Source organism: Sciurus vulgaris (genome assembly GCF_902686455.1).
Source record: "Sciurus vulgaris genome assembly, chromosome: 10".
Classification (NCBI taxonomy): domain Eukaryota; kingdom Metazoa; phylum Chordata; class Mammalia; order Rodentia; family Sciuridae; genus Sciurus; species Sciurus vulgaris.
Window position 1 is genome coordinate 1,212,718 of NC_136470.1, and position 24,286 is coordinate 1,237,003.

General features: G+C 60.6%; 1 protein-coding gene across 8 annotated transcripts in view; it reads right to left on the reverse strand.

The window, feature by feature from the left end:
- ADARB1 (adenosine deaminase RNA specific B1) overlaps window positions 1–23,923 on the reverse strand; it is a 105,444-nt gene extending 81,521 nt beyond the window's left edge. For 2 of the 8 annotated variants that reach the window (XM_079100747.1, XM_079100748.1), the window contains exons 1-3: window positions 23,789–23,923; window positions 14,682–14,799; window positions 14,252–14,355 (exon numbers count right to left, since the gene is read on the reverse strand). In XM_079100747.1, coding sequence (XP_078956873.1) covers window positions 14,252–14,355; window positions 14,682–14,775 — 198 coding nt within the window. In that variant the 5' untranslated portion in view covers window positions 14,776–14,799; window positions 23,789–23,923. Of the gene's footprint in view, window positions 1–13,287; window positions 13,484–14,251; window positions 14,356–14,680; window positions 14,800–23,788 lie in introns of those variants that run through there. The other 6 variants (XM_079100743.1, XM_079100739.1, XM_079100742.1 and 3 more) reach the window with 5 other exon arrangements.
- Between the last annotated feature and the right edge of the window lie 363 nt (window positions 23,924–24,286).

Consider the following 24,286-nt stretch of genomic DNA (forward strand, 5'->3'; position numbering starts at 1 on the left):
CAGCTGCCAGGTGGACACATGCAGGTAATTAACATAGAGCCACTAACGCCAGGTCCCAGGATACATGGGCATGGGCACAGAGGGTGGTGAGTGGCCCACACAGGCACCCCCACCCAGCCGGGCCTTGGCTGGCCGTGCACAGAAGGAGTGGGAGCTAAGCAGCACCCACCGCTGTCCCCGGCCCACGCAGGCCTCCTCCTTGCAGAGTGCCACCTCTAGCCAACTGCACGACTGTCTGTCAAGAACCCTCCAGCCATGCGCTAAGAAATCCTCAGCAGACACAAAGCCCCCTATGGAGGGCAGCAGCGTGGAAGCACCTGAATTTCACAACTACCAGGTTGGGGGTGAGGTGTGGAGTACGGGGAGCCTCCCCGCAGGGCGGCAGGCAGAGGGCATCTGGCAGCTCAGGTGTGCAGGTGTGAGGAGCTCAGTCCAAACCACGCTCGCAGGTGAGCACTGCCTCCTCAGAAGCCCACCACGCAGGGCCCTTGCATAGTTCCAAGCCTGCGTCAAGGCAGAGCGCCGGCTCAGAGCAGGCAGCAGAGATGCAGGTGCCATGCCCGCAGGTAACAGCCCAGGGCAGCAGGAGGCGTGGGATCTGGGGTTTTCCCTGACTACACAGATGTGCGTGTATCACAAGAACGTTCTCACGCCTGGTGTTTCCCTGGATGGCACCACAGGGTTCTGTGACCTGGCTGGGGTGGGAAGTCTTTGCTGCAAGGTCTCTGGCCTCAGCCAAGTCAGCCACCCCCGCTCCTCAAAAGTGACCCTGTGCTGTGCTTCCTGTAGGCTTCCCTGCCCGCCGAGTCTCCCCCTCAATGCCAGGCCTGTGCCCACTCGGAGCTCCCTCTCCCGGGAGTGTGGGCACGGACCCATGTGTTCCGCTTCTCAGAAGCCTGCCCGACCCAGCAACAGCACCCCACCGTTGTCCTACATTGGACCACACCCGAGCCTGGCACATGGCTGGGCTCCCTGCTCCAGGCGTCTGCCTGGGCATGCCGCCATGGGCCACTGCTCAGGAGGGACGTCCTGAGAGGGAGCCTCTGGGCACTGCCACGCCCAGTGCTCACTCCAGACAGCTGGTACTGCGGGCGGGCACCCTGGTGGGGCGGCGCTGGCAGCACGTGGCTGCACTCTCTGCAGGCTGTGTAACGTGGCACCTGGGGGCGCTGGCCTTCCTTTCTGAGCTTTCAGGTATGGCGCTCGCCGGTTCCTGTGTCAGTGCAGGATCAACACATCCCCACCCCACGCGGCCCCAAGCCTTTCGCACTTCTGCAGGCTTCAGGTCACACTGCAAATCAACTCAGCCAGCACCTGATGAGCAGGCGCTCCAACAGGCCCAGACGCCTCTCTGCTCTGCTCACTGTGCCCCCACTTCCGGGGCTTTGAGCAGCTGGTGTCCTTTCCCAGCAGGCTCTGCTGCTGCACGGTCAGTGGGCCAGCCCTTTCCTAGCGTCCTCGGCCGGCTCTCTCTGCACGTGTGAAAGCCGTCACTGACATTGATGCTGGTTCTCGCTGCACTACCCAGGGCTCACCATTGGCCTTCTCTGCCCACTACCCACCAGCACCAGCCAGGAGTGCTGGGGCAGTTCTGGGCACAATGCCAATGGAGGCAGTCTTATCTTTCCCACATCTGGTGCCTGTTTTGTCCATCCTTTACTCAACCTGGCCAGTGGGGACATCAGGACGGCCTGGGGTGATCCCTGATGTGGACCTGCAAACCTCAGGGTCAGCACCGCCTTCCCTACCTGTCTGGCCCACGCGTGTCAGTGCGCCTGCCGCAGGGAGAAACGAGATCTTGCCTGGACAGGCTCAAGGGCCAGCTGGAGCCCTGAAGGGAGGACCAGAGGCCTCTGAGGTCTCTCACTAGGACGGAAGCGAGGGACGCCGTCTGGGCCCGGTGGCTGCTGCAGTAACCAGGGACCACAGCCTGCCTCACGTCCGACCACACGCTTCTTCATCGGACATGGTCCCTGTCACCTCTGTGCCACTCCGGGACACCAGCCTGTCACAGACAGTACCAAGCTTGTTCATGGAAGTGAGGTCATCCATGATTCCCAGTTGCTTAGGAAAATATGCTTTTTATCAATTTGTCGTTTTGATGAACCCCAAAGTCACCCACTCTGGGGACATGGGCACAAAGCAAACTTAATAGAGAGCACAACGATCCACACTGTTAGGGTGATCTGATCTTGGCAGTGCTCAAAACAATCCAATATCTCCTCAGGGCGAGCTCTGACGGCTGTCTCATTTAAAATATGATCAATTAACTATGATCTGAGAACGTCCACAGCCGAGAGGGAACAGAAGGGGACCGGTGGAAAGCAGTTCAAGGCAAGAGAGCAACAGGCCTTTCACCTGTCCCATTAGCCTTTAAAGGTCAAAAAGAAACCCAGCCCCTCTCAAACCAGAATCCACAGTCAAACACAAACACACAAAGGATGGATGAAGTGTCCAGAACCTGACAGAAGGGTCTCTGGGGAGGCCAGTCCCAGGCACTGCTGGTCTCCAAACTGCCACCCAGGGGTTGACCAACCCTGCTCAGCAACTGGGCCTCGGGCATCTCATTTGGGCGCAACCCCCACCCAAGGAACAAAGTAGACTTTTACTCCTGACACGAGGCCAACCCCCCTCTCTGCAGGGGGCCCGCCCCCGAGGCCCAGAGAAGCACGTGGAGTGGCACTGCGTGGAGGCCGGGGCACAAGCTGCCAGGAAAGGCCCCGCTCGCTCCGGCTCCCGTGCCATGCAAACGTGCGCTGAGCCCTTCGTGCCCCTGCAGCACGGTGTCTGTCCACCCAGGCAGACCACCCTGGCCTCCAGAGAGGTTCCCAGCACAACAGGACTGACGCATGAGAGCTCCAAGGGTCCTCGCTGGCCCGTCCCCGTCCCTGACTCCCGCATCACACAGCCCTGAGGGCCCTGGGCAGCCCTGAGTATCCGGTGTGGTTGGCTTGGGCTAAACGGGGTGCATCTGGGTCACTGTGATCCATGAAGAGTGTGGTGCTGTCCAGTGGGTGCTGTCCAGTGGTGAGAGCGTGGGTGGCATGGATTCTGGAGTCAGCCTGTGCGGTGGTCCCACGGAGGAGGCGGCTGCTGCCCACCACAGGTAACTGGTCGGGGTAGTGTCAAGCTTCAAGAAAGATGGCGGAAGCCCAGCCAGAGGTGAGGCCACCGGTGTGCTTCAGAGCGCTTCACTGCAGGCAGCAGCAGGGGCTTGGGGCCCACCGTGCGGATCTCGGCCCAGGCACTGCACCAGCGCACCTCCAAGGAGCCCTGGCTCTTTATATTTTCACGTTCTTTTGCGGAGTATGTAGTTACACGGCACCCGTTGCGCTGCCCTGGATCTACCCCCTTCCTTTTAACAGACCCCCAAATGTTCTGAGGAAAGGACTTCTCCCCCGGAAATGGACGGAGGGTCTGCCGCAGGGAGTGGGACTGGGAAGAACCTGACTGCCCTCATCGTTACCTCCAAGAACTCAAACGTACCTTAAACGCAGAATTCAAAGTAAGGCAGGTGACGCGGAAAGCTCTGACTCACACCGGCAGTGCACCAAGGCACGCTCGCTATGGCACAGGCCTGCACACTAGTTACTCCTCCCCCCAAGGCTACAGGAGGCTGGGCAGCTTCTCCACCTGGGAGTCCCCCAAGGTGGGCTTGCAACATGCCCAGCACTGGAGGAATCCAAAAGTCCAGTCCCTATCAGAGAAGCGTCAGTCTGCCCAGGGAGTAAACCTCGAAGCTCTGAACGTGAACTGGCCACTCCTCCACCAGAGGGAGCAAACGCCACACATCAGCAAAGCCTTCCAGAAGCTACAGGGAAGTTGTAGTTACAGGGCGGGACACCTACTGAGCAGTGCCCCACCACGGCTTTAAATAAGGAGCCCTCTGCACATGCTCCAGAGGAAGGTTCTAACCACATCTGCCCCACGCTCTGTCCACTAAGGACCAGACCCCTAGGCAGGGTGGGGCAGAGGGCAGAAGGGGATTCCATGGGGAATGGGGCAGGCGGCTGTTGAGTAGGGTCAGGAGGACGGGATGGTCTAGGAAGAGGTCGGGCAAGCAGGGAGCACTAGGCTGCCGCAGGCAGAGCAGGCTGGTGAGGACCAGGTAGTCTAGAGACAGGGGACACCCGGTAATGAGAACCAGGCTGCCGCAGGAGACACGGGGTGGTAAGGGCCAGGCAGCCGTGGGCGGGGCAGGAGGGCCAGGAGGCCTGGGAACAGGAAGGCGGGGCGCGGAGGACCGAGGGGCTGCAGGTGGGGTGGGAGCACCAGGCAGCGGAGCGGCAGAGGCTGGAGAGCAAGGGCGCGGGCGGACCAGGTTGCGGGCGGAGCTGCGGGTGGCCTGTGGGGAGGAAGGGCCAGGCGTACAGCAGGAGGGCTGGGAGCACCAGGTGCCGCGGGGCAGGGAGGACCCGGCGGACTGCAGGGGGTAAGGAGGGCGCCGGCCGAGGGGCGGGGCGGAGCGGGCGAGGGCGCAGGAGCTCCCAGGAGCTCGCGGCGCGCACGGTCCGCGGTCCGGACTGACGGTTAACATCCGCCGGCAGGGTTCCGGCCAGGACGCAGCTGCCGGACCTCGCTGTGCAGGACCCCGAGAGGATCGCAGAACTCGGCGGCTAAACACTCCCGGCAGCAGCCGAGCCCGGTGCCAGCGAGCGGACAGGAGATGGCCGAGCACACGGTCACGGCAGCCGGGCCTGCGCTGGCGCTGCTGCTGACCCTGCTGGTGCTGCCTGTGCAGACCCGCTGCGGGTCTCGGCCCACCAAGCCCACGCCGGCCCTCACCCCAGGCGGCAGCTGGTCTGCAGACCTGCCGACGCCCGGCATGGAGCTCCGCACCCGAGGCCACCATCCCGTGGCCGGCCTGCTAGTCCTGATGTCCATGCTGGTCCTGCCGCACGTCCTCGGCTAGGGCGCCACCTGCTGGACCCGCCCAGCCTGGCCACAGCGCGCCTGGGCCACCACAGCCACCCAACTGCACCTAGGGAAATGTGCAAGGCAAACGCCCCCTGGGGAAAGAGGATCCCACAGCTGATTGGGGACCTCTGGGCCTCCTGAAACCGGGAGAGGACGTCCTTCCGAGCTGGGTTTAGGAACTTGGGGGCCTACAACTCTACCTCAGGAATCAAAAGACAACTTATCTTTGCTCTAGTTCAATTAAACTTAAAAAGTCACAAAATGATCAGGTGGTGTGGGAAGGCAGGATGTCCTCCGAGCCCAGCAAGCGTGGCCACCATCCCTCTCCCAGGTCCCAGGTGGGTCTCCCCAGCCTTCTGCAGAGCTCTCTGGGGAACAACATTTGCTGCATCTGGCTTGGGCCAGCAAAGCACCTCTGGACCATGCCAGTGTCTCCTCCGCCTCCTCCCATCCCACCGGAAAGAGCCCTGCAGCCGCCATCTCCTGCCTGCTCCAGGGAGCCAGGACCTTAACCCACACAACTTTCAAATGCATGTGAATAGTTAGAAAGCTAAACTTTTAAACATTTAAAAATCTTTATCGCAAAGGGAGAAAAGGTAAATCAAATATTTGGAAAGGGAATACTAGCAGCTCACCTGTATTAAGTCCACACAAATTCATCTTGTACTATTTCTATACCTGTTCTCATCTTTACATGTCCACGCTTGCAGTGCCTGTGTAACCAGCTTTAGGCAGGACCTGGGACTAAGTCTCGGGTGGCTTCTGGAAGGTGAACCTCCTTGCCTCTGTGGCGTCTCAACTCCTCCCATGGCATGGTGCCCAGGACCTGAAGGGCCATGGCAGCCGCTCTGGGAGGCACCCCAGCCCCCAGGGTCACTCAGGTGCTGCGGATTGCCCGCTCTTTAGTAACACGTTGGTTTCTGTAACTTGAAATGATACAGCACTGACCTGCACCCAACACACAAAGGGCCCGCTATGCTTTAGGAAGCCCAAAGAGCAAACTACAGACCTGACTTGACAGGCTTTACACTCAGCATTAGAGGATGACCAGAGCAGCCTGTCTGATGAAAACGCACTCCGCAGCAGCAGCCCTGAGGCCTCAGGAGTGAGACTGAAGTAACAGCCCGCCCGAGAAATCCTGCGGGGAGGCAGGGACAAGGATTCCCAGCCAGGATATGATGCTGGCTCCATTCACCCCAGACGCCCACCATGTCTCTAGCCTCCCTTGCTGGCTGGAGAAGGAACCACTCAGATGTGCTCCGCTGGGGAGACCCTCGGTCCCGCCGGGGATGAGTCAACTGACCACAGCCCACAGACCCCCAGTGCCAGACACAGCCCACGCACCTCCAAGGCAGAGGGCCCTGGGTGGGGAGGCTGTGGGGAGGGCAGGCACAGTGCACGAGGGCTAGGGGACAGTCAGGGCCAAGGGGCTGGGACACTGCCAGATTTCTAGCCAGAGGAGCGCTGGTGACATTCACTGCAAGAAAAAGGGCTCACAATGCAGGAGGGGTAGGTTCCATTCAGAAGACGCGCCTGCAGAGGCAGGCAGAGGCCCACGCGGAGCTCAAGACGGGAATGCAGAATCCGGGGCCTGGCGTGGCCTGAGGGCAGTGCTGCCCAGACCAGGTCCACTGCACTGCCCTCCACCACCAAGCAGAGGCAGCGTCCTGCCCGCCCTGTGGGCAGGCCAGACCAGGGCTCCAGGCCCCACCAGCTCAGCAGTGGCGCCTCAGCCTGCATGTGGGGCCTCTCCACGGCTCTGAGTCGACCTCTTCACCCCGGGAACAGGAGCTGGTTGGAGGGCAGGGCAGAAGGGAGAGACAGTGACCCAAAGTCCCCAGGGAGTTTGTGCCCTCAGGGGACCTGGGCAGGGTCCACCCACCGGGTCACAGAAACCCTTGGGAGCAGGGACACAGCAGACACAGCACCTAGGCCACTTCACCACGCACACCAAGTCCTGATCTGGTGGCGCCTACAGCACCAAGCACAGCAGGTCCTGGTGGTGCCAAGAATGGAAATTCTTCCCCTCCCCAAATCTGTAATTCAAAAGCACGTGGGGAACTAATCAAAGTGAGTGATTTCAGAAAACAAACTCAAACTAGGTCCAAAATGGGCTCTCTCCCAGCCTCAGGAGGCCACAGTATGCTCCGTGACAGACACCAGTCAACACCCATGCAGAACATGGCTGAGACCCACAGCCTGCAGGGCCCTACAGAAAGTTCCTGGAGAGGCTGGGGCTCAGTGGCAGAGCGCGTGCCTAGCATGGGTGAGGCACTGGGTCGATCCTCAACACCAAATAAAAATAAATAAAATAAAGGCATGCTGTCCGTGTACAACTACACAAACAATTTCTTAAATGCTTCTGGATACTTCTGAGCGAATAATAGGGCCTATTTCATTTCTTAAAAACCTCACTTTTTCAATACAAAATCACCAAAAAAGGATTCATGAAAGAAAACATACATACACACACGATATGTAATGGGACGTATGTACATTGTAATGTAATAATATACGCAGTATATACAAAAAGAAACCACCTTTTAAAGTTCTATGAATCAAAGTCATGTGGCATAGCCACATAAGTCATCAGACACGTCCCAAGTCCAGGACAGTCTCAACCAATGCCTAGCCAGCCACTGGTGAAGACTAGGTGAGCTGAGACAAGTGGCCACAGTCGCCTCGGCTTTATCAAGCACTCCTGACATTCACAAGGTGCCCAAGGGCCACCAACACTGAGGTGTGTCCAAGGGCAGATGCAGAGGTTTACAGACCACAGGGTGACTGGGCCTGGATGCCACCTTACAATGCGGAGGAGCTCTGGACTCAGCAGCAGGCCAGGTGCTGTACTGTGGCCTCTTCTGCAGAGGAGAGAAGCACAGGAAGGGAGGCCAAGGCAAGAGGCCACTGAGAACTGCTGCCACACACATGTGGCAACAAGTCCCAGAAGTTCCAGTGCTTTCTTACTCCCTGAACCTTCACCAGACAGGACAAGACCTAGTTCCAGAACCACGGAGTGGCACACAAGAGGCAGCAGAGGAACAGTGTCAGCAGGCACATGGGTGTCCTGGCAGCCTGCGGGCAGTGGTCAGCCTGGACTACAGAAGCACTCTGCTCACGGGGGCCTGCAACATCCTACTGCCAGGACTTGGGGCTGCCCCGGATGTCCAGGGAGGCCACAGTGCACTTGACAGCCGCACAGTACTGGGGTGCCGCCCACCGGGCTGGCTCTAGGGAGGGCCAGGGCAGTGGCGGGGCTGGGCTGCTTCCTTCCTCAGGGCTGCGGCCCAAGAGCCCGGGGTAGAGCCTGAGCTTCCTGGTTTCAGTGTGCCTTCTGTGCAAACACCAGGATGGCCAGACTCAAGAGGCCTCGGGAGTGACGCAGCTGCCCTGGCAGGACCAGGCTCACCTTCAGGGAGGAAGGTGTGCAGATAGATGGCTCCTGCAGTGCAGGGAGGGAGGCAGGAGAGGGCAGGGCGCCTGCCAGGGGACAGAGGCCAGGCCTTGCAGGGGTCGAGATGACCCCCAGGCCCCCACTCCAGGCTAGGCGCTGCTCCTGGACTAGACCTCCAGAAGTTAGATTGCAAGGTGCCGCTATAGGAAACCCAGAAGGACACTTCCACAGGAAGTGCTTTGCTTCTGTCCGCGCCTAGTCCTCTCATCGACCAGCACATGCAGTGGAAGAAGAGGGTGGCCCAGGAGCCCCCTTCCAGGCAGGGCCGGGAGGAGACGGCAGGGCTGCTGGGCCTCCTCCGGGGCCCCAGGCACCTCGCCCCAGGCCAGGCGAGGCCCAGACTGTCCCTTTGCACCCTGCAGGGAACGCAGGAAGGGGAAGCTGCTCTCTGCTAAGCAGAGAAGAAAGAAACCACCGTTTTCTCCTACGAAAGTAAAATACTGATGCTTAAATTAAAAACAAAGCAATTTTGCAAAGGATTAAAACAGCAGAAACCCAAATCACTGTAGCAGAGAGTCGAGCAGATGGGCCTTGGAGGGCCACTGGCCTGCGTCCAAACCCCAGCCCAGCCCGCTGCAGGCCACACACGTCCATCTCCTCTACCCGCCAGGACCGCAGCACCAGGGACGCTGACCATGCTACAGGCTGCCAGCATGCACAGTCCCAAGGACGCTGGGAATGAGCCCCCACTGCACCACTGCCCCCACAGGCAGCCTACAGCCCAGGTCACCTCTGCCCACTTGGCACAACAGTCCACAGCCCTAAAAAGTAAAAACAAACTTTCCTGGTTACCCCACTCTTACAACCCCTTAAGCACTGAACTTTCCTAAAGTAAAAGCCACCAGGTTCAAGGGTATTGCTTTCTCCTCTAAGAAGTCCACGAGAGCAGACACGACCACCCAGCCGCTGGGCAAGATGGCACACGTAGCAACCCAGAGTGTCACACAGAACCAGCAGAAGCAGCTGGTCAGGCAGGGTAGCTTAAGAGACTACCTGGGGCAAAGACAGTGGGTGTCAGAGAGGCAGGGAGCTAAGAAGGACAGTCCAGGGGGCAGTGGCCAAAGGCCCTGCACTTCAGGTCGGCATTCCACTAGGGGCCTGTGCTACCTGGGCACTGCTCCTGGCACTCTGCTCAATCCCTGGACACACAATCAGCCACACCAGTTTAACCCAAGAAGAGGAGCAGCAGCCTGGACCTCAGGCTCAGGGGAGCCAGCGTCTGGAGCCGGGCCATGGTGGGCTAGCAGCACTCAGCGGCAGTCCTGGGCATCTGCTCCGTCCTCAGCAGGTGCAGCACAGACCCTCTCCTGCCCTCCAGGGGCAGAGGCCGAGGCAGTTGCAGGAGAACCATGGCCTGTGGCAGGCTGGGTCGGTGCAGAACAGAGAAGCACAGCTGAAAACCACAGCAGGGGCGTTCAGGAGAAGTGAGGACCCGGGACAGGCCAGCACCCGTCACCCTGGGGCTGACCGCATGGGCACCTGTGGGTCCTGGTCACCACCAGAGCTCACAAGCGGAAAAGCCATTGACGGCATGCCCAGGGCAGAGGTGCACAGGCACCAGCTCCAACCTCCTGCCCAAGGAGAGGCCACCCTTTCAGGAATCTTGTCAGCCAGCTAAGGGCAGGCGGGCAGCTGGGAACAGAACACAGGAGCAGTCACACCATGGAAACCAGCAAACGCCGCGGTGCAGGGCCTGTCACCCTCCCCAGGGGCTGGCTGGCCGACATCCACGCACATCTCACAGCCTGCAACCAGATCGCAGAGGACAAGCGGCTGGGCTGGGGGTGGGAGAGACGCGTGTTGAAGTAGAAGACATTAAACAGGAAGTGCCATTCTGCAGTGCTGGATGCATAGTTTTCCTCAGAGTGCGGATGTCTGACGTCGGGAGACCGACACTGAAATCCTCCACGTTGACAGAGCAACGGGGACCTCGACACCTCAGAGGCAGAGAGCGCCGCTCACAGCGAAGATGCCTTTCAGAGTGCTCGGCCAACCAGGCAGAGAGGGGCCCTGCGCAGATGAAGCCTGCGGGCCGGGTCTGTGGCGGCCTGCACAGCTCGAGAAGTGCCCGAGATCAAGGATGAGCGAAGCTGCTGTCTGTGGCCACCATCCAGACGTCACAGCCCACAGGGCACCAGATGAGGGCGAAGCGCCGAGGCTGGAAGAGGCACTGCGGGCACCACGCAGCCCTCTCTCCAGCAGCCCAGGATGGGGAACAACTCCCATCGCCATGGCAAGCTCCTCAGAGGGACCGGGGCGTAGGCCGAGGCGTGGCCACCGTCAGGGCAACGAGGCCAATGCCAGCCAGCTGGAGGAACACCAGCCGACCTCAAGCCACACAGAGATTCATTCCGTACGGATCAATCGGCTAACTGGAAAACGCAGCGCAGAACTCCTAGAAGTCAGGGCAGGACCACCGAGCCAGGCAGGACGCCCTCCGCTGGAACGCCCTCCGCTGGGACCGCGGAGACGGACACCCTCGCTCCATGCGGAGTTCAGGACCTCCCTCCAGAGGACAGAACACAGATCCAAAGAGCCCAAGAGCTACGCCAGGAAACCGAACCAGCAGAGCCCGATGCCCAGAGGCTGTGCCCCGCCCCAGCCAGCCTGGCCTGGGGTCCTCCAGACCGTCTGCCGCGCCCAGGTGCGCCGGCCTCTGCAGCCAGGCAGCAGCACTCCCGCCGAGAGCTGCGGGGATTTCTGTCAAAAGCCCTCTCTTGGGCGGGGCAGACCAAAGCTCTATGGGCAGAGGCGGAGGTGGAGGCAGGTGGCGCCTGCCCGCTGGCCACCAAGGCTCTGCTCTCTCCTGTCCTGTGTCCTGTGTCTTCCTCCTCGACTTTATTTTGGAATTTGAGGCTCCTGGGAAGGCTGACGGTACTGGAGTCCCCAGCCTCCTTCACCTGCTGCTCCTTCAGTTCTGAGATGTGGACTGGAGAGGCTGGTGGGCAGCGGCCCTTAGGAGGCGGGCTCTGCCCAGCACCACGCTGCAGGCCAAGAGCCCAGCTGGTCCCTGCTCTCCTGACAGGATGCTCTGGCAGAGCTCTGGACAGCACTGCTGGGCGTCCCTGCCAGCGGTGCCGTGCTTCTTCCTCGCTGTGAGAGCGTCTGAGCAGACCGACCCCCTCTATGGAGGAAGCCGCCAGTGAGCACAGGGGCAGCTGCAGGCTGCTTGGCTCTAAAGTTACTACTTTTCCCTTTTTAATAAATAAACAACTTGGAGAAGAGATACTTTGAGAAAAGGCAAATATCCTGTTTCTTCTCAACTTTCACCCACTACTCTCAGCGCCTACCCCTGGCCCAACCCTAGCACTCCTGGCCTGGGCCCCTGACTCTGGGCCCCTGGCCCTGGATGGTGGCATCTGCCTGTAGTGACTTGCTGTGCCCTCCAGGCTTCCAGGCTGCCGAGCTGCCCCTCCTCCCTGCTTCTTTCCTTCCGTGCTGTTCCTACTGGTGAGGAGAGGCTACGACCCAACTGCCTCCTCGGGTGCTGCACCCACCACTCCCTCCCTTCCCACCAGCAGATGCTCCAGGGCCCCTGTTCTCCTGCTGCGGGGCTCTCTACTCCCAGGCCTCCCGGGTGGCTACGAGGACACATGCATAGGGACATACACACGCGTGTAGACTTGTGTCTGGCTGGACACGCAGCACCTGCTAAGGCCCTGGGGTCACGTGGCCACCCAGACAACCCTCCAGCCCTCTGTTCTGGGATGGGAGACCTGGTTCTCATCTGCACTCCACCAGCGCGTGACCAGCTTCATGCAGTGAACCTGACCCCTGGGAATAGAATCCCCACAGGGACACCTCTCTTGTGCATTCCCCTCCGCCCTCAGGGCCCAGTCAATAGGACAGGTGCTCCTCTCCCGGGCCTTGCTGAGGCTGCAGCAGTTCCGCACTGGGTGCCCACTGTGTATCTGCTTGTCACTTCTCTTCCCGATGGGGCTGCATACCCACCCACGGTCACCCTCTACTCCCTGGGATACATGAAGGGCCCGTGGCTCCAAGCCTGGGGCTGTACGGAACTCAGCACTGCAGCGCCAGCTCCTGCAGCTGGGTCTTCCCTCGCCTGGCCTCCCCAGACCACCTGGGTGCCAGGCTCCTCTGTTCCACTCTGTCCTCGCACATGTCCCACTTCCTCCCACATTAAGGCAGTGCAAAAGGCGCTCTCGGCCTCCTGCCTGGTTCTCGCCCAGAGCCTGTCCCCAGAAGCAGTCCTCATTCAGGAGCTGCAACCCTCTCCCGCGGGTGGGCGGTTGGGTGGGTGGGCGTGGGCGGGCCGCCCTCTCCCGCAGTTGCTGCAGCCAGTGGCGGTGCCTTGGGCAGGCTCCTAGGGTGGAACCCCAGGGTCCCAAGCTAAAAGCGGGTGGTGTGCAAGCTGGCTGTGGTTTTTAATGTGCCCAACAGTGCTCGAGGACTTCCCCTCTGATGGGTGGGGAAGAGACGGCACGGGGTGAGTCGCTCTGCTGAGGGTCGACACCATGCCTGGCCCAGACGGCCACCTTCTCGTGTGTGGCCAAGTCTGCCGTGGAAGCAACCAGGGCACCGTCTTCAGGCCTCAGGAGCAACTCCACTGCATTACCTGAAGGCAGGCTTTGCCAGACCTCCTCTCAGCTCACCCGAAGCCCTGGGGACCTACCCACGAGAAGGGGAAGCACCTGTCTGCACAGGACCCTCTGCTCTGTCAGAGCAGTGGCATCCATACCTGCCAAGGGGAAGCGGCCCCAGGGCCGCTTAGGTGAGGCCCAGGCAAGACGCACCACGTCAGCGCCATGTTCACATCACAGAGCACCCCGGGAACTCCAGGGCAGCCTGCCACACGCGGCCCCAGGGCCACCAGGGCACAGCTCCATTTAAGCAAAGTCTAGAAAAGGCAGCGAGGGGCAGGAGAGTGGTCGCCCAGGACTGGGGCAGAGTCAGACCTGCATGGGGGTCACGTCTCCGTGTCCTGCAGGGCTGGCCAGAGCGCTGCAGCACCAGCTCGCACAGCTGGACCCTGTCTGCAGCATTTCTACTTCTTCCAGCGATCAATAAGATCAAGAGAGCACCTGGGTCAGTCCTCACGGGGACGTGCAGAGCACGTGGGGCCAGCTGCCCATGGGCCGCACGCAGTAGTGAGTCCACAAACCCACATGTCCTGTCCACAGGGCACAGGTCACTGTGGATGAGAGAAAAGTAGGGGTTTCAGGGCACACCCACCACGTGCCCCCTGCTGCCATGTCACATGAACCACAGTGCCACGTGTCCCCTGCTGTTGTGCCACGTAAGTCCATGGTGCCACATGTCCCCTCCTGCCACACCACACAAGTCCACAATGCCACGTCCCCTCCTGCCACATCACATGAGTCCATGATGCCACATGTCCTCTGCTGTCATGCCACATGTGCCCACATGCCACATGTCCCCTACTGTCGCACCACCTGAGTTCGCGGTGCTACATGTCCCCTGCTGTCACACCACCTGAGTCCATGGTGCCACATGTCCCCTCCTGCCATGCCACGTGAGCCCACAGTGCCACATGTCCCCTCCTGCCATGCCACGTGAGCCCACAGTGCCATGTGTCCCCTCCTGCCATGCCATGTGTGCCCAAGGTGCCACGTGTCCCCTGCTACCATGCCATGTGTGCCCACAGTGCCACGTGTCCCCTGCTACCATGCCATGTGTGCCCACAGTGCCACGTGTCCCCTGCTACCATGCCACCTGAGTCCATGGTGCCACGTGTCCCCTCCTGCCATGCCATGTGAGCCCACAGTGCCATGTGTCCCCTCCTGCCATGCCATGTGTGCCCACAATGCCACGTGTCCCTCGCTACCATGCCATGTATGCCCACAGTGCCCGCAGGGAGCTAAGCAGCAAGCTCTTGCAGCGAGGGCGTCCGCTGCTCACCTGCACAGGGCAAGTCAGCCGTGACAGGGCAGCAAGGGCCGCAGGCAGGATCGAGAGCAGACCTGAAGTCTGTCCCAGCACCATGCACGGGTACCCAAGGACGGCTGGGAGCAGACAGGAAGAAGCCAGCTGAGACATCACGCAAGCTTTTTCATAAGGTTCGACGACAGTGAAGTCCAGGCTGGACTCTGGTTCCAGGCTGCAGTGGCTCCGAGTCTGACGGGCGCTGAGTTGGCCTCTCACTGGGGCTTCACCCATGCCTCCCTCACGCCCCCACCAGCTCCCATCCACAGCAAGCTATTGTGCACAGGTGCTGCTGCTTTCTAGGAACTGGAAATTCACACAAAACATTCTTACAAGAAGCTCTAAAAGTTCAGGTAGTTTCTAAAGAAAAAAGAGTTTCAATGTATTGGGAAAGAAAAGGCGGTACCTTCAAGAATGCAGAGAAGCACCCGGAATTGGAACAGGGACACACAGAACCCATGCAAAGATGACAGATTCGACTCCAGAATAACATGCTGCATTGCTATTTGGGGTGGATAGCGATCCTGAAAGGAATAAATGTCAAAATCACCAAGACTAATAAACCTGCATTTGGTGTGACTCGCCACCCCCACTGAAACGGCACAGACAGCGATCTGGCAGAAGCAGGACTCCACCTCTGCTCGCACTGCAGAGATGTGGCTGCACAGCCCTCGAGACCCCTCCTCAGACACGTGTGAGGAAGCAGGTGCCCGCAGAACCCACACCTGAGAAGGAGGTGCCCAGACCCGAGGCCAGCACCTGCTGCCCCCAGAGCCTCACAGAGCCAGTGAGGACTCCCTGACGTGCCAACGCTCCCCTTTCCCAAGCACTGGTTCCTGAGCAGATTAGCCATCACTGGGTTGGTGTCCCGGGCAACAGGTTTTAGGCTATCACTAACCAAAAACAAGGAACCGAGTTTCCCTGGTGTCTCAAACAAAAGCACAAGGACACAGCACAAGCGCAGGCTGCTTCTCCAGCAAAGACCTTACCAAGTGTCAACACCTCCGCCTCCACCTCTGCAGCAGCAGCCAGGGCTGCTAAATCCTGACTGACTGGGTATGTGTGGTTACTTAGGACGTCTCCAGACTTACAGAGCCACTCAACTTGAGAGAATGAGAGCATCCCCAGCACCAGGAAGTGCAGAGGGGCCAACTCCAGCCCCAGGGGCTCACTCCCTAGCTCCATGCCCCAGCTCCTGCCCCGACCCTGCTCAGCTCCCAAGACCTCCCTTCCTACACCCCATGTCTTTCCACAGAGCTGGAAGGGAGGTGAAGGACACCTCTGTGCTGGCCTCACATGGCCTTCAAAGTCAGTTGTGGGGGTGCAGATCCTGCTGTTGGGTGGGAGGGACTCCTCAGGGTTCCAGGACTGGCATCTTCCCATGGAACATGCGGCGCATTTACTGCCACTTAAGACAGTCCCCTGGGGTGGGATGAGCCTCAGAAGTCACTGATACCATCCCCATTTCACATGCAAGGGGCCTGTGGTAGACACAGAGCAGAGCTGGGATGGAATCCCCAGCCGCCCACATTCTGGGCGCTCTCACACCTACTTCTGCCAAGCCGTGCACACGCCTCTTTCAGAGCTCGCTGCCGGAAGCCTCCGCAGTGGCCTCATCTGGGCTCACTCTCCGGGCTGCTCTTTCTGAAGATGTCCCATTGGGTCAAAGCATGCTGATTTCCATGGAGGCACTGTTACTTCTTGGACTCTTTGACACTGCTATCGCTTCAGGGGACACACTTTGACTAGTGCAGCCCAAAAGGCACGAAGTGACCTTGGCAGGACACAGCGGGTTTTTAGGACGTGAGCTCCCTGTTTTCAACAGATAAATTTACTATATTGCACTTCATGGTTTTGTGACAATTTTGGATGTTTTGTAAATGTTTCTATTCTACAAAGAAAGCAAGGAAGTCTGGAGATAACACAGACATATGGGGCATAAATATACGACTGATTCACCAAGCACAGGAGGACGTGGGGGCAGCGTGAGAGGCGGGAAAGGCACGCGTTCAGAGGCAGGCGACTCAGCTCAGGTTCCCACCCACACGCCAGGGAAGCCAGCACGACCCACGTCTCGCAAGGTCCGCGGCACCTGCACCTGCGGGCATGCCCGGAGGCTGCGGAAGAGCTTGGGGTGCCGGCCTGCCCTCCAGAGGCCTCTGCCCACCAGGCAGCAGTGCAGGGCAGGAGAGGTGGGAGGGAAGGTGAAGATAACCAGGACTGGACCCGGGAGGGCACTCGGGGCAAGGTGTGTGGAGAAACGCGGCTCAGCTGGCCACGAGCCCGGGCAGCCAGAGCCAGCGCCCAGGCTGGGGAAGGACAGCAGAGAGCGGCACTCGGGGGCCTGAGACAGGGCAGTGTAGGGCTGGAGCAGCAGAGTGACAGCAGCCTGCGCCATGGCTGCCACCCAGCCAAGAGCAAGAGGGGGCCAGGCCAGAAGGCAGGGGACCAGCGGCATGCCCAGGGGAGCCCTGGAGAGGCCGTTCGCAGGGAAAGGGAGGGGGTGGTTCCCAGAAACGGTGGCCTCCAGGGAGCGCCACCAGGCTCTGAGGAGACAGACCTCACTTGCCCAGGCTGGCCCACGTCAGTGCTCGGTGGCTGGTAGCTGACGACCATCCAGCTTCCAGGTCACTGAGCCTCTCGGCCCTCAATTTCTGATCTCGAAACCAGGCTGTGAGGAGGGACTGACCCAAGGGCCTGGATCCCCAGGAGGAGCCGGTGCTGCTGAACCAGAGCTTAGACCCCGGCCTGCACTCCCCGGGCGACGCTGACCCACAGCAGGCCTTGGGAGGGCTCTCCGCCCACACCTGGTCCCGAGCTGCCTCCCAGCCACCGGAGTTCCCAGAGCCTTCTGGCCCTGCGGGATCTGACCCAGGTATCACCCACAAGGACTGGCTCTTACCCACGGCTCCTGGCTCATCACTCCCTGCCCAACCACGCCGTCTCCCGTCCGCCACACTCTCTCATCTGCCTTGTCCAAGAGGGAAGGACACGACCCAGAGGCCAAGTGGACTGCCCAGGCAGGCCTGGCTGTTCTCCACTCCACCTACCAGCACCATGTCCATGCAGCGAAGGCCCCACAGAAGCCCAGAGGACGGGACTCCAGACCTGGACAGCAGAGGACGGGGCTCCAGACCTCTGGACAGCAGAGCCCGGAGGTCACACATGTGGCAGCGGGGGCATCAGCTCACAGGGATGCAGGCTCCTGACTCGGGGGTCTCTTCAGGTGGCTGCTTATTTGTATCCCTGAAAACGCCTTTTAAAATGAACTGGACAAGGTGAGTACAGTGCTTCCCAGAGCCCCAGCTGCTCTAGCAAGAAAGTGAACCCGAGGAAGGGTCACGGGAACCCCACCTGCTCCAGGGTCAGAAGTTCTGCAGGCTTGGACTTGCAATGGGGTTTGAAGCAGGGCTGCTGGGGGAACTGAGGGCTTAACCCAAGGGACAGGACGCAGTCCCCAGGTAGAGGGTATCGACACTGAACTGGCTCAGAGAAGGCGGGCCGGCTGTCTGCAGGGAGACGCTGCCGCCTTCCAAGGTCACAGAAGTGATCACGCTGAGTGTCCAGCAGGAGACTCCGAGTCTGGGTGTGCTTCCACTCGGCCTCTCCAGCCCCCTCTTCCTACCCGAGCCCTCGCCCTCCACAACACCAGACACAGCTACCCTTTCCCCAGCTTCACTGCCATCGCCCTGTGTGGCCCCATGTTACCCCCAATCCCAGCCAGGATCCCGGGGACACGGTCTCACTCTCCCGCTCCCTGCTGGAAAGCCCTGCACAGATGCCCTGCCTGGTGCACACGGCCCTCCAGCCCCACCTCCTGCCTCCACGCTCCAGCAGCTCCCCACGCAGCTCCTTCACCCAGGGTGCCTGTCCTCCCTGACACAGTCCTCCCCCACGGCAGCACGCTGGCCTCGGGGACACCAGCCTCGCCCAGCGGCCACCCTCGATGCCGGCACCTCAGCCGCACTTCCTCTAGCCATGCGCAGGTAAGTGGCTCCGAGGTATCAAGGCACCCTGCCTGACCCCTCCCCAGAGTCAGCATAGGCAGAGCGCCCTCCTCCCCGTCCCAGGTCTCCTCCCGGAGGACACACTGAGCAGGCCCCCAGGACTGCCTGTGCCCAGAGAGCCAGCGAGCAACGCGGCTCTGACAGACATCTCAGTCTTCTGGCCTCATCCCAGGGACACAGCCTCTGGGATGTCAGCTGGTCCCACGGCACCGGGATCTCCAGGCCTACATAACCACAGCGCTGCAGACCAATGGGCAGGCACACCTCCGCCTGAGAGCCCGCTGCTCCTTGCCCAGGGCAGTCACGTCTGCCCTCCCGGGCCAGGACGCCGGCCCCTTCTGCAAGCACACCCAGCATCTCCCTCCAGTACTCGGGGACTCCGGGTCTCCTGGGCTGCGTACTAGCGTAGACTGGGTGAATAAGGGTGCCGACCTCCCCAGATGCTAAGGACAGCTGGCTAGAGACAAGGGAAACCGCTTTAAAGAAAAGAAATTCCATTTCAATACACGTCTTCCCATGGGGAGGCGTCCGGCTCTCCTGAGGATCGGCCCCACTGGCCCAGGAGCCTGCTGCCCCCACTGCCGCTACCCAGACTCCAGGAGCCCAGGCCTGCAGCTGCAGTCCCACCAGCTTGCTCCCCTTCCAGCAGTTCTGCCCCGAGGCACTGCCTGGCTGGCGCTCTGCACCAGGCAGAAACTGCCAAGGTCGGATCCAAGGGGAGATGCTCAAGCCAGCCCCATGTTCTGGACTCCACGCCTCGGGCCTCCTGCCTGCACCTTCTCCAGTGGCCTTGCGACATGCCCCCTCCCGTGGGCCCCTTGCCAAAGGTCTCCATCAGTCCCCACCTTCCACCCAGACTGTGGTCTCAACGCCAGCAACATGTAAGACTCGAAGGTGCACCCGCGGCCTGACCTTGAGTCCCATCCACACGAACCTCTCCACTCTGATGACTAATCATAAAATAATAAGCAAGCACGCCCTCCTAAACACTGCTGGGCAGGTACTATTTTCGGCACTCTGCACTAGCTCAGCGTATCGATGCCACAGCCCCGTGAGGTCCAAGTTGGGCTATCCTCCCTGACCCCTGGACGGAACCTGCAGCACCGGACCACGAACAGGACACACATCCTGTCAGGGCAGGAGCACAACCCGCCTGGCACAGGTGACAGTGGAGCAGAGCCTCCTCCAAGCAGCCTCAGCCTCTGCTGTCCAGATCCCGAGACCAACCCCACCAGAGGCCGGCTCTCCCAGACCTCCAGCCTCCACGGCACCCAGGCACAGCAACCCCGGGAGCCCCCGAGGAGGACTCAGACTCCAGGCCTGAAGCGCGCTGTGGCAACTGTGCGTACCTCTTAGGCTTCCCTTCACGAGGCAGCAGACAGTGATGTCACTGCTGAGGCCTGTGCTCTCTGAGGAGTACAAACGAATGCTCAGTGACAGGAAAGCACTGTCACCGTCTAATTGGCAACACTTCCCCTTGTTAGGAGCATCAAAAACAACCGCACAACTTACAAACAATGGCCTCATAGGTGGGCTGAAGTACAGCAAGGACTCTGATCTCACCACCTCCGTCTGGCCCAGGCACTAGTATGGTCACCAGCTTCTCTGATCGCCCAGCTGACCTGCCCAGATTGCAACAGTGCAGGTGGGAAGTTGCTGGCTCAAGGAGGAGAAAAGGACACAGTCTGCTTATGCCTCTTGCTGTGTGACCTTGAGTAAATGACTTCACTGCTCTGTGCCTAGGAGTCTCACCTGTACCACGGGAAAAGTAATAATGCCCTTCCTTTGGACTGTTGGGAGAGTTAAATGAATTAACACACATACAGGCACGTCAGTCTCAAGCTCCTAATAACCCAATAGCTGGAGAGATTCCTGAAATGACAAACCAGACCCTGCCCGCCCTGCTCACAACTCCCTACAAGGGAGGGAGGGAGAAACGCAGGCAGGCCCGTCCTCCCCAGGGCTCCCACCACACTGGGATTAAACCTAAATCCCTGCCGCAGCCCTCACCCCCTCCTGCAGCTCCTGCGGCAGTGGCCTCCCTGGTTACCAGCACATGTCCAGGCTTTGCCAGTCCCCTCTGCGCCAGGCCACAGCCAGCTCAGCCCCTTACGAGCTGCGGGACTTGCTCTGCCTCCCTGCTGGGCTGGTCCTTCAAGGCCCCGGATGCGAGGCTCTCCTTGGCACTCTCCTGCCCCACACATGAACCCCACCTGGCAGTAACTACCCTTGTCAAGTGCGCACCTGAGCATGAGCCCGAGGACTCCAAGTGCAAGGGACAAAGAGAGGCTCAGCAGCCTCCGGCTGAGGGCAAGCTGTCAGCCTCAATGAACTGCCGCAGGGACAGGACGCACCTCGGAGAACTTCCGCCCTTCCTGCCTTGTCAGGATTTTAAGCCCATCACACCTAAAGTCAAAAAGCCACTGTTGGGCACCCTCCTGGAATGTCCAGAGCATACAGACGGGACGGCAGCAAGCAGGACTTGCTGATCGCAAAAAATGTGGTAGCTTGACATGGCCCTGTCCCAAAAGGTGTCATGCTGTGAAGCAGAAGCCACACAGCAAGGAGCAAGGGCCTATTCTGACCCCTGCATCTCCCTGGTCCGCACTCAGCCATGCCTGGGAAGACGGCCACCAGAAGCAAAGCCTGAAATCCCAAATCTCCAGGGTGCCATTTTTAAGGGAAGTCCTCACTATCTGGTTTTCCCAGTTCACATAAGAACACTACAAGTAAAGGTTTGCGAGCACCATCTCCACCACACCCAACACAGTCCTGGAGGTTCACGTTTCAGAAAAGTGACACAGACCCTCCAACTCTCCTGTAAACTGGACCTCGCCGAGGTCTCGGGGTTCACCTAAGCTAGATAATTTTCCTTACGTTTGTTATAGGCTGTTACATGCATAACTGCACCCATCAGTCTCCAAAGGCGACTTTCTAAATACCTCCTGCCTATTTCAATACTGTTCTTTGGTTCGATGTACTTAACAGAGCTAATCATAGCACTTAAAGGAATAAACCTGTTCTCACATAAAACTTATACCTAAGGAATTTTGATAATAAAAAAATATGAGTAGGTCTTGTTTGCACCTCTCTATAAGACTATCCACTGTAGCACCGCTAAAGAAAACATTAAAAACTATGTTAAGACTTACCTACCACCACTTGAGCGTTGACTACTGCTGGGACGGTAGTGGCAGCTGAAGGAGCCAGTGAGGGACTGGAGCCGTACATGCCTGTGTATCTTCTGAATGTACTACGCCTGTGCTTATCTTCTTAACTCCACCAAAAAATCATATAAAAGAATTTTTGTTTTAAAAATGTGATGCTTTGAAAGTGACTAATAACTGCCAGTGGCACTGTGAACTCTGCCGTGCCCAGCACTGCATCTGGGGGGCAGGGGGGCACCACATGACAAGCCAGAGACAGTACTGTCAAAAGAATCGAGTTCGCTCCATTCATTCATTAGGCAATCATGACTTTAAAAGATTTTCTTATTCCAAAGCTCTAACAGCAGTCCAAATGTTTTAGACGTCAACTCACAGAGAAGCGAACTGGCCTGAGCCAAGGTGTGCTGCCAGGGCATCACCTCTGGGTAGCGGGTCCTGCTGTGGTGGCCTCCCAGCAATGGCCATAAGTTTCCCTGTGCGGGGCCTACTCACTGTCTTTCCACTGTCCCTGCAGAAAGGCTCCTTTTTCCCTTCCAACTGGAGCTTCAAATCTGACCTCAAGGTAGCTGAAAGCCCCATCTCCGGAACCCCTGACATCTACAGACACTGCTCACACACAAAGGTTCCTTTCAAAGCTGGAGTTCATCCTCCCCAGCGCAGGGATCCCGGTGCCCAGCTCAGGGTGTCTCATCCAATATTTATCAGGCCCCCACTGTGGGTGCCTTGGTGAGGATCTGCCCTGGGGGAGCACTGCACCACTGCACAGCTAATTCTCTCAGCCCAGGAGGAGCCGTACTGCCCAGTCTTTTCCCAGCTTCCCATTTCCCATTCCCACCAGGAAACCCTCAGCAAGCAGAAAGGGTAAAGCAGACTCAGCCCCCAGAGAAGCTGGTGACCCAGAGACACCCTGCTCCCGCAGAGCCCAGGGACTACTCAAAAGCCAGCCTGGGGTTTTGGAAAATGCAACTCTGGTAGCACCTTTTAAAGGAATAAAACAACGGGCAAATGAGAGGGAACTAGGAGGATTAAATACATATTTCTGTTCACAGTAAAAACCACTGCTGGATCGTGTTAATTACTGCGCTAAGTAAAAAGCAAGTTCGGTATGAGGCCACCTTTTCTTGCACTACGGAATGGAACGCTGTAATGGTTAGCCTAAGAAGGAAAAAAGGAAGAAACGACCAGAACCTGGTAGCTGAAAACATTAACCACCAACTGCACAACGCCGCGGGGGTCTCCGACCCGAGAATCTCGTCGGAAACAGTTTAGGTCCTCCGCACGCAAGTCGGGCTTCAACAGGGCCAGCTCCACAGCCCCATCTGACAGCTTCCCTCGCACACGCCACCCCGCAGTCATTTTCCTGCTGCCTATGTGAACGCGTCAAAATCCACCTCGGGCCCCCAACTGCCCCAGATGGCTATCGAATGCATCGCGGCAGACGCCCAACACCCGAGGGAACTTCCCCGCCCCCGGTCACCAGCGGCGCACAGCGTCCCGCTCTGACACTGCGCCCTCCCCTCGCGAGGGACGCTGACCGTCCGGGGCGCAGTCTCCCCTCCTCAGGGTGCAGCCTACCCGCCTGGGGTACAGGGCTTCCTTCGCCAGGGTGCACCCTCTCCTGGGGGCGCAAGGTCTCCTCCCCGGGGCACTGAGTCCCCTCCCCGGGGCGCAGCAGCCTCTCCCGGAGGCGCAACATCCTTCCCCGGGAACAGCGTCCCCTCCTCAGGGCGCAGCAGCCTCTCCCCGGGGCGCAACATCCCTCCCCGGGGCGCAGCAGCCTCTCCCGGAGGCGCAACATCCCTTCCCGGGCACAGCGTCCCCTCCCCGGGGCGCAGCAGCCTCTCCCGGAGGCGCAACATCCCTCCCCCGGCACAGCGTCCCCTCCTCAGGGCGCAGCAGCATCTCCCCAGGCGCAGCGTCCCCTCCCCGGGGCGCAGCAGCCTCTCCCGGGGGCGCAGGGTCCTCTCCCGGGGCGCAGCAGCCTCCCCCGGGGGCGCAGGGTCCTCTCCCGGGGCGCAGCCTCCCTCCCCACCGCGCAGTCTCCGGTCCGGGGGGCGCACTCCCCGCGGCGCGGCGCATCCCACGCGGACGCGGCGCCTCCCGGCAGCGGACGAGCCGCGCCGGACGCAGTCTCCTCCCGCGGCGCAGCCTCCCGGGCGGACGCGGCCCGGCGAGGGTCGGCCGTGCCGGGCAGCCCGCCTCGCGCGGGGCAGCCTACCCTCCCGCCGCCGCCGGACAGCGCGGCCGCCGCGGGGCCGGGTCGGGGTCCGCCCGGGCGGCGCTCCGGCCTCAGCACCTGCTCCGCACCCGCAGAAGCGCCGCACGCGCGCCGCCCTCACCTGGGCTCCCGCGCCCGCGGCGGTCCGCGTCCGGCCGCGGGGCGCTGCGGCGGGCTCGGTGGCCCGCGCGGCCCGGCCCTGCGCTCGCCGCTCGCCGCGGCGCCGGCCCGGCTCGGCCTCCGCGCGGCTCCGCCCCCTCCGCCGCCCCGCCCGCGCGGCCGCGCGCACGCCGAGGGGAGGGGCCGGCGCCGCGACGCCGGCGTGCGCGCGCCCCGCCTGGCCCGCCGCCGGCGGCCTGCGCGACCCCTGCGGCGCGGGTGCGGAGGCCGGGAGCACGAGGACGAGCGCGGGGTCCGGCGCCCTGAGCGCGGCCGCCCGGCCCCCGCGAGCTGGGGCGCCAAGGGCCGCGGGTCCGCCCGGCCGGCGCGCCGCAGGTGCCGGGCGCTGCGACCCGCTGGTCCGGCCCTGCTGCGGCGCGGGCGCTCGGTCCGCACCGTTAGCCGGCGTGGAGCCGGGTTGGTGGCCAGACTCCAGAGGCGGCTCCCTCCAGGTCTGCGT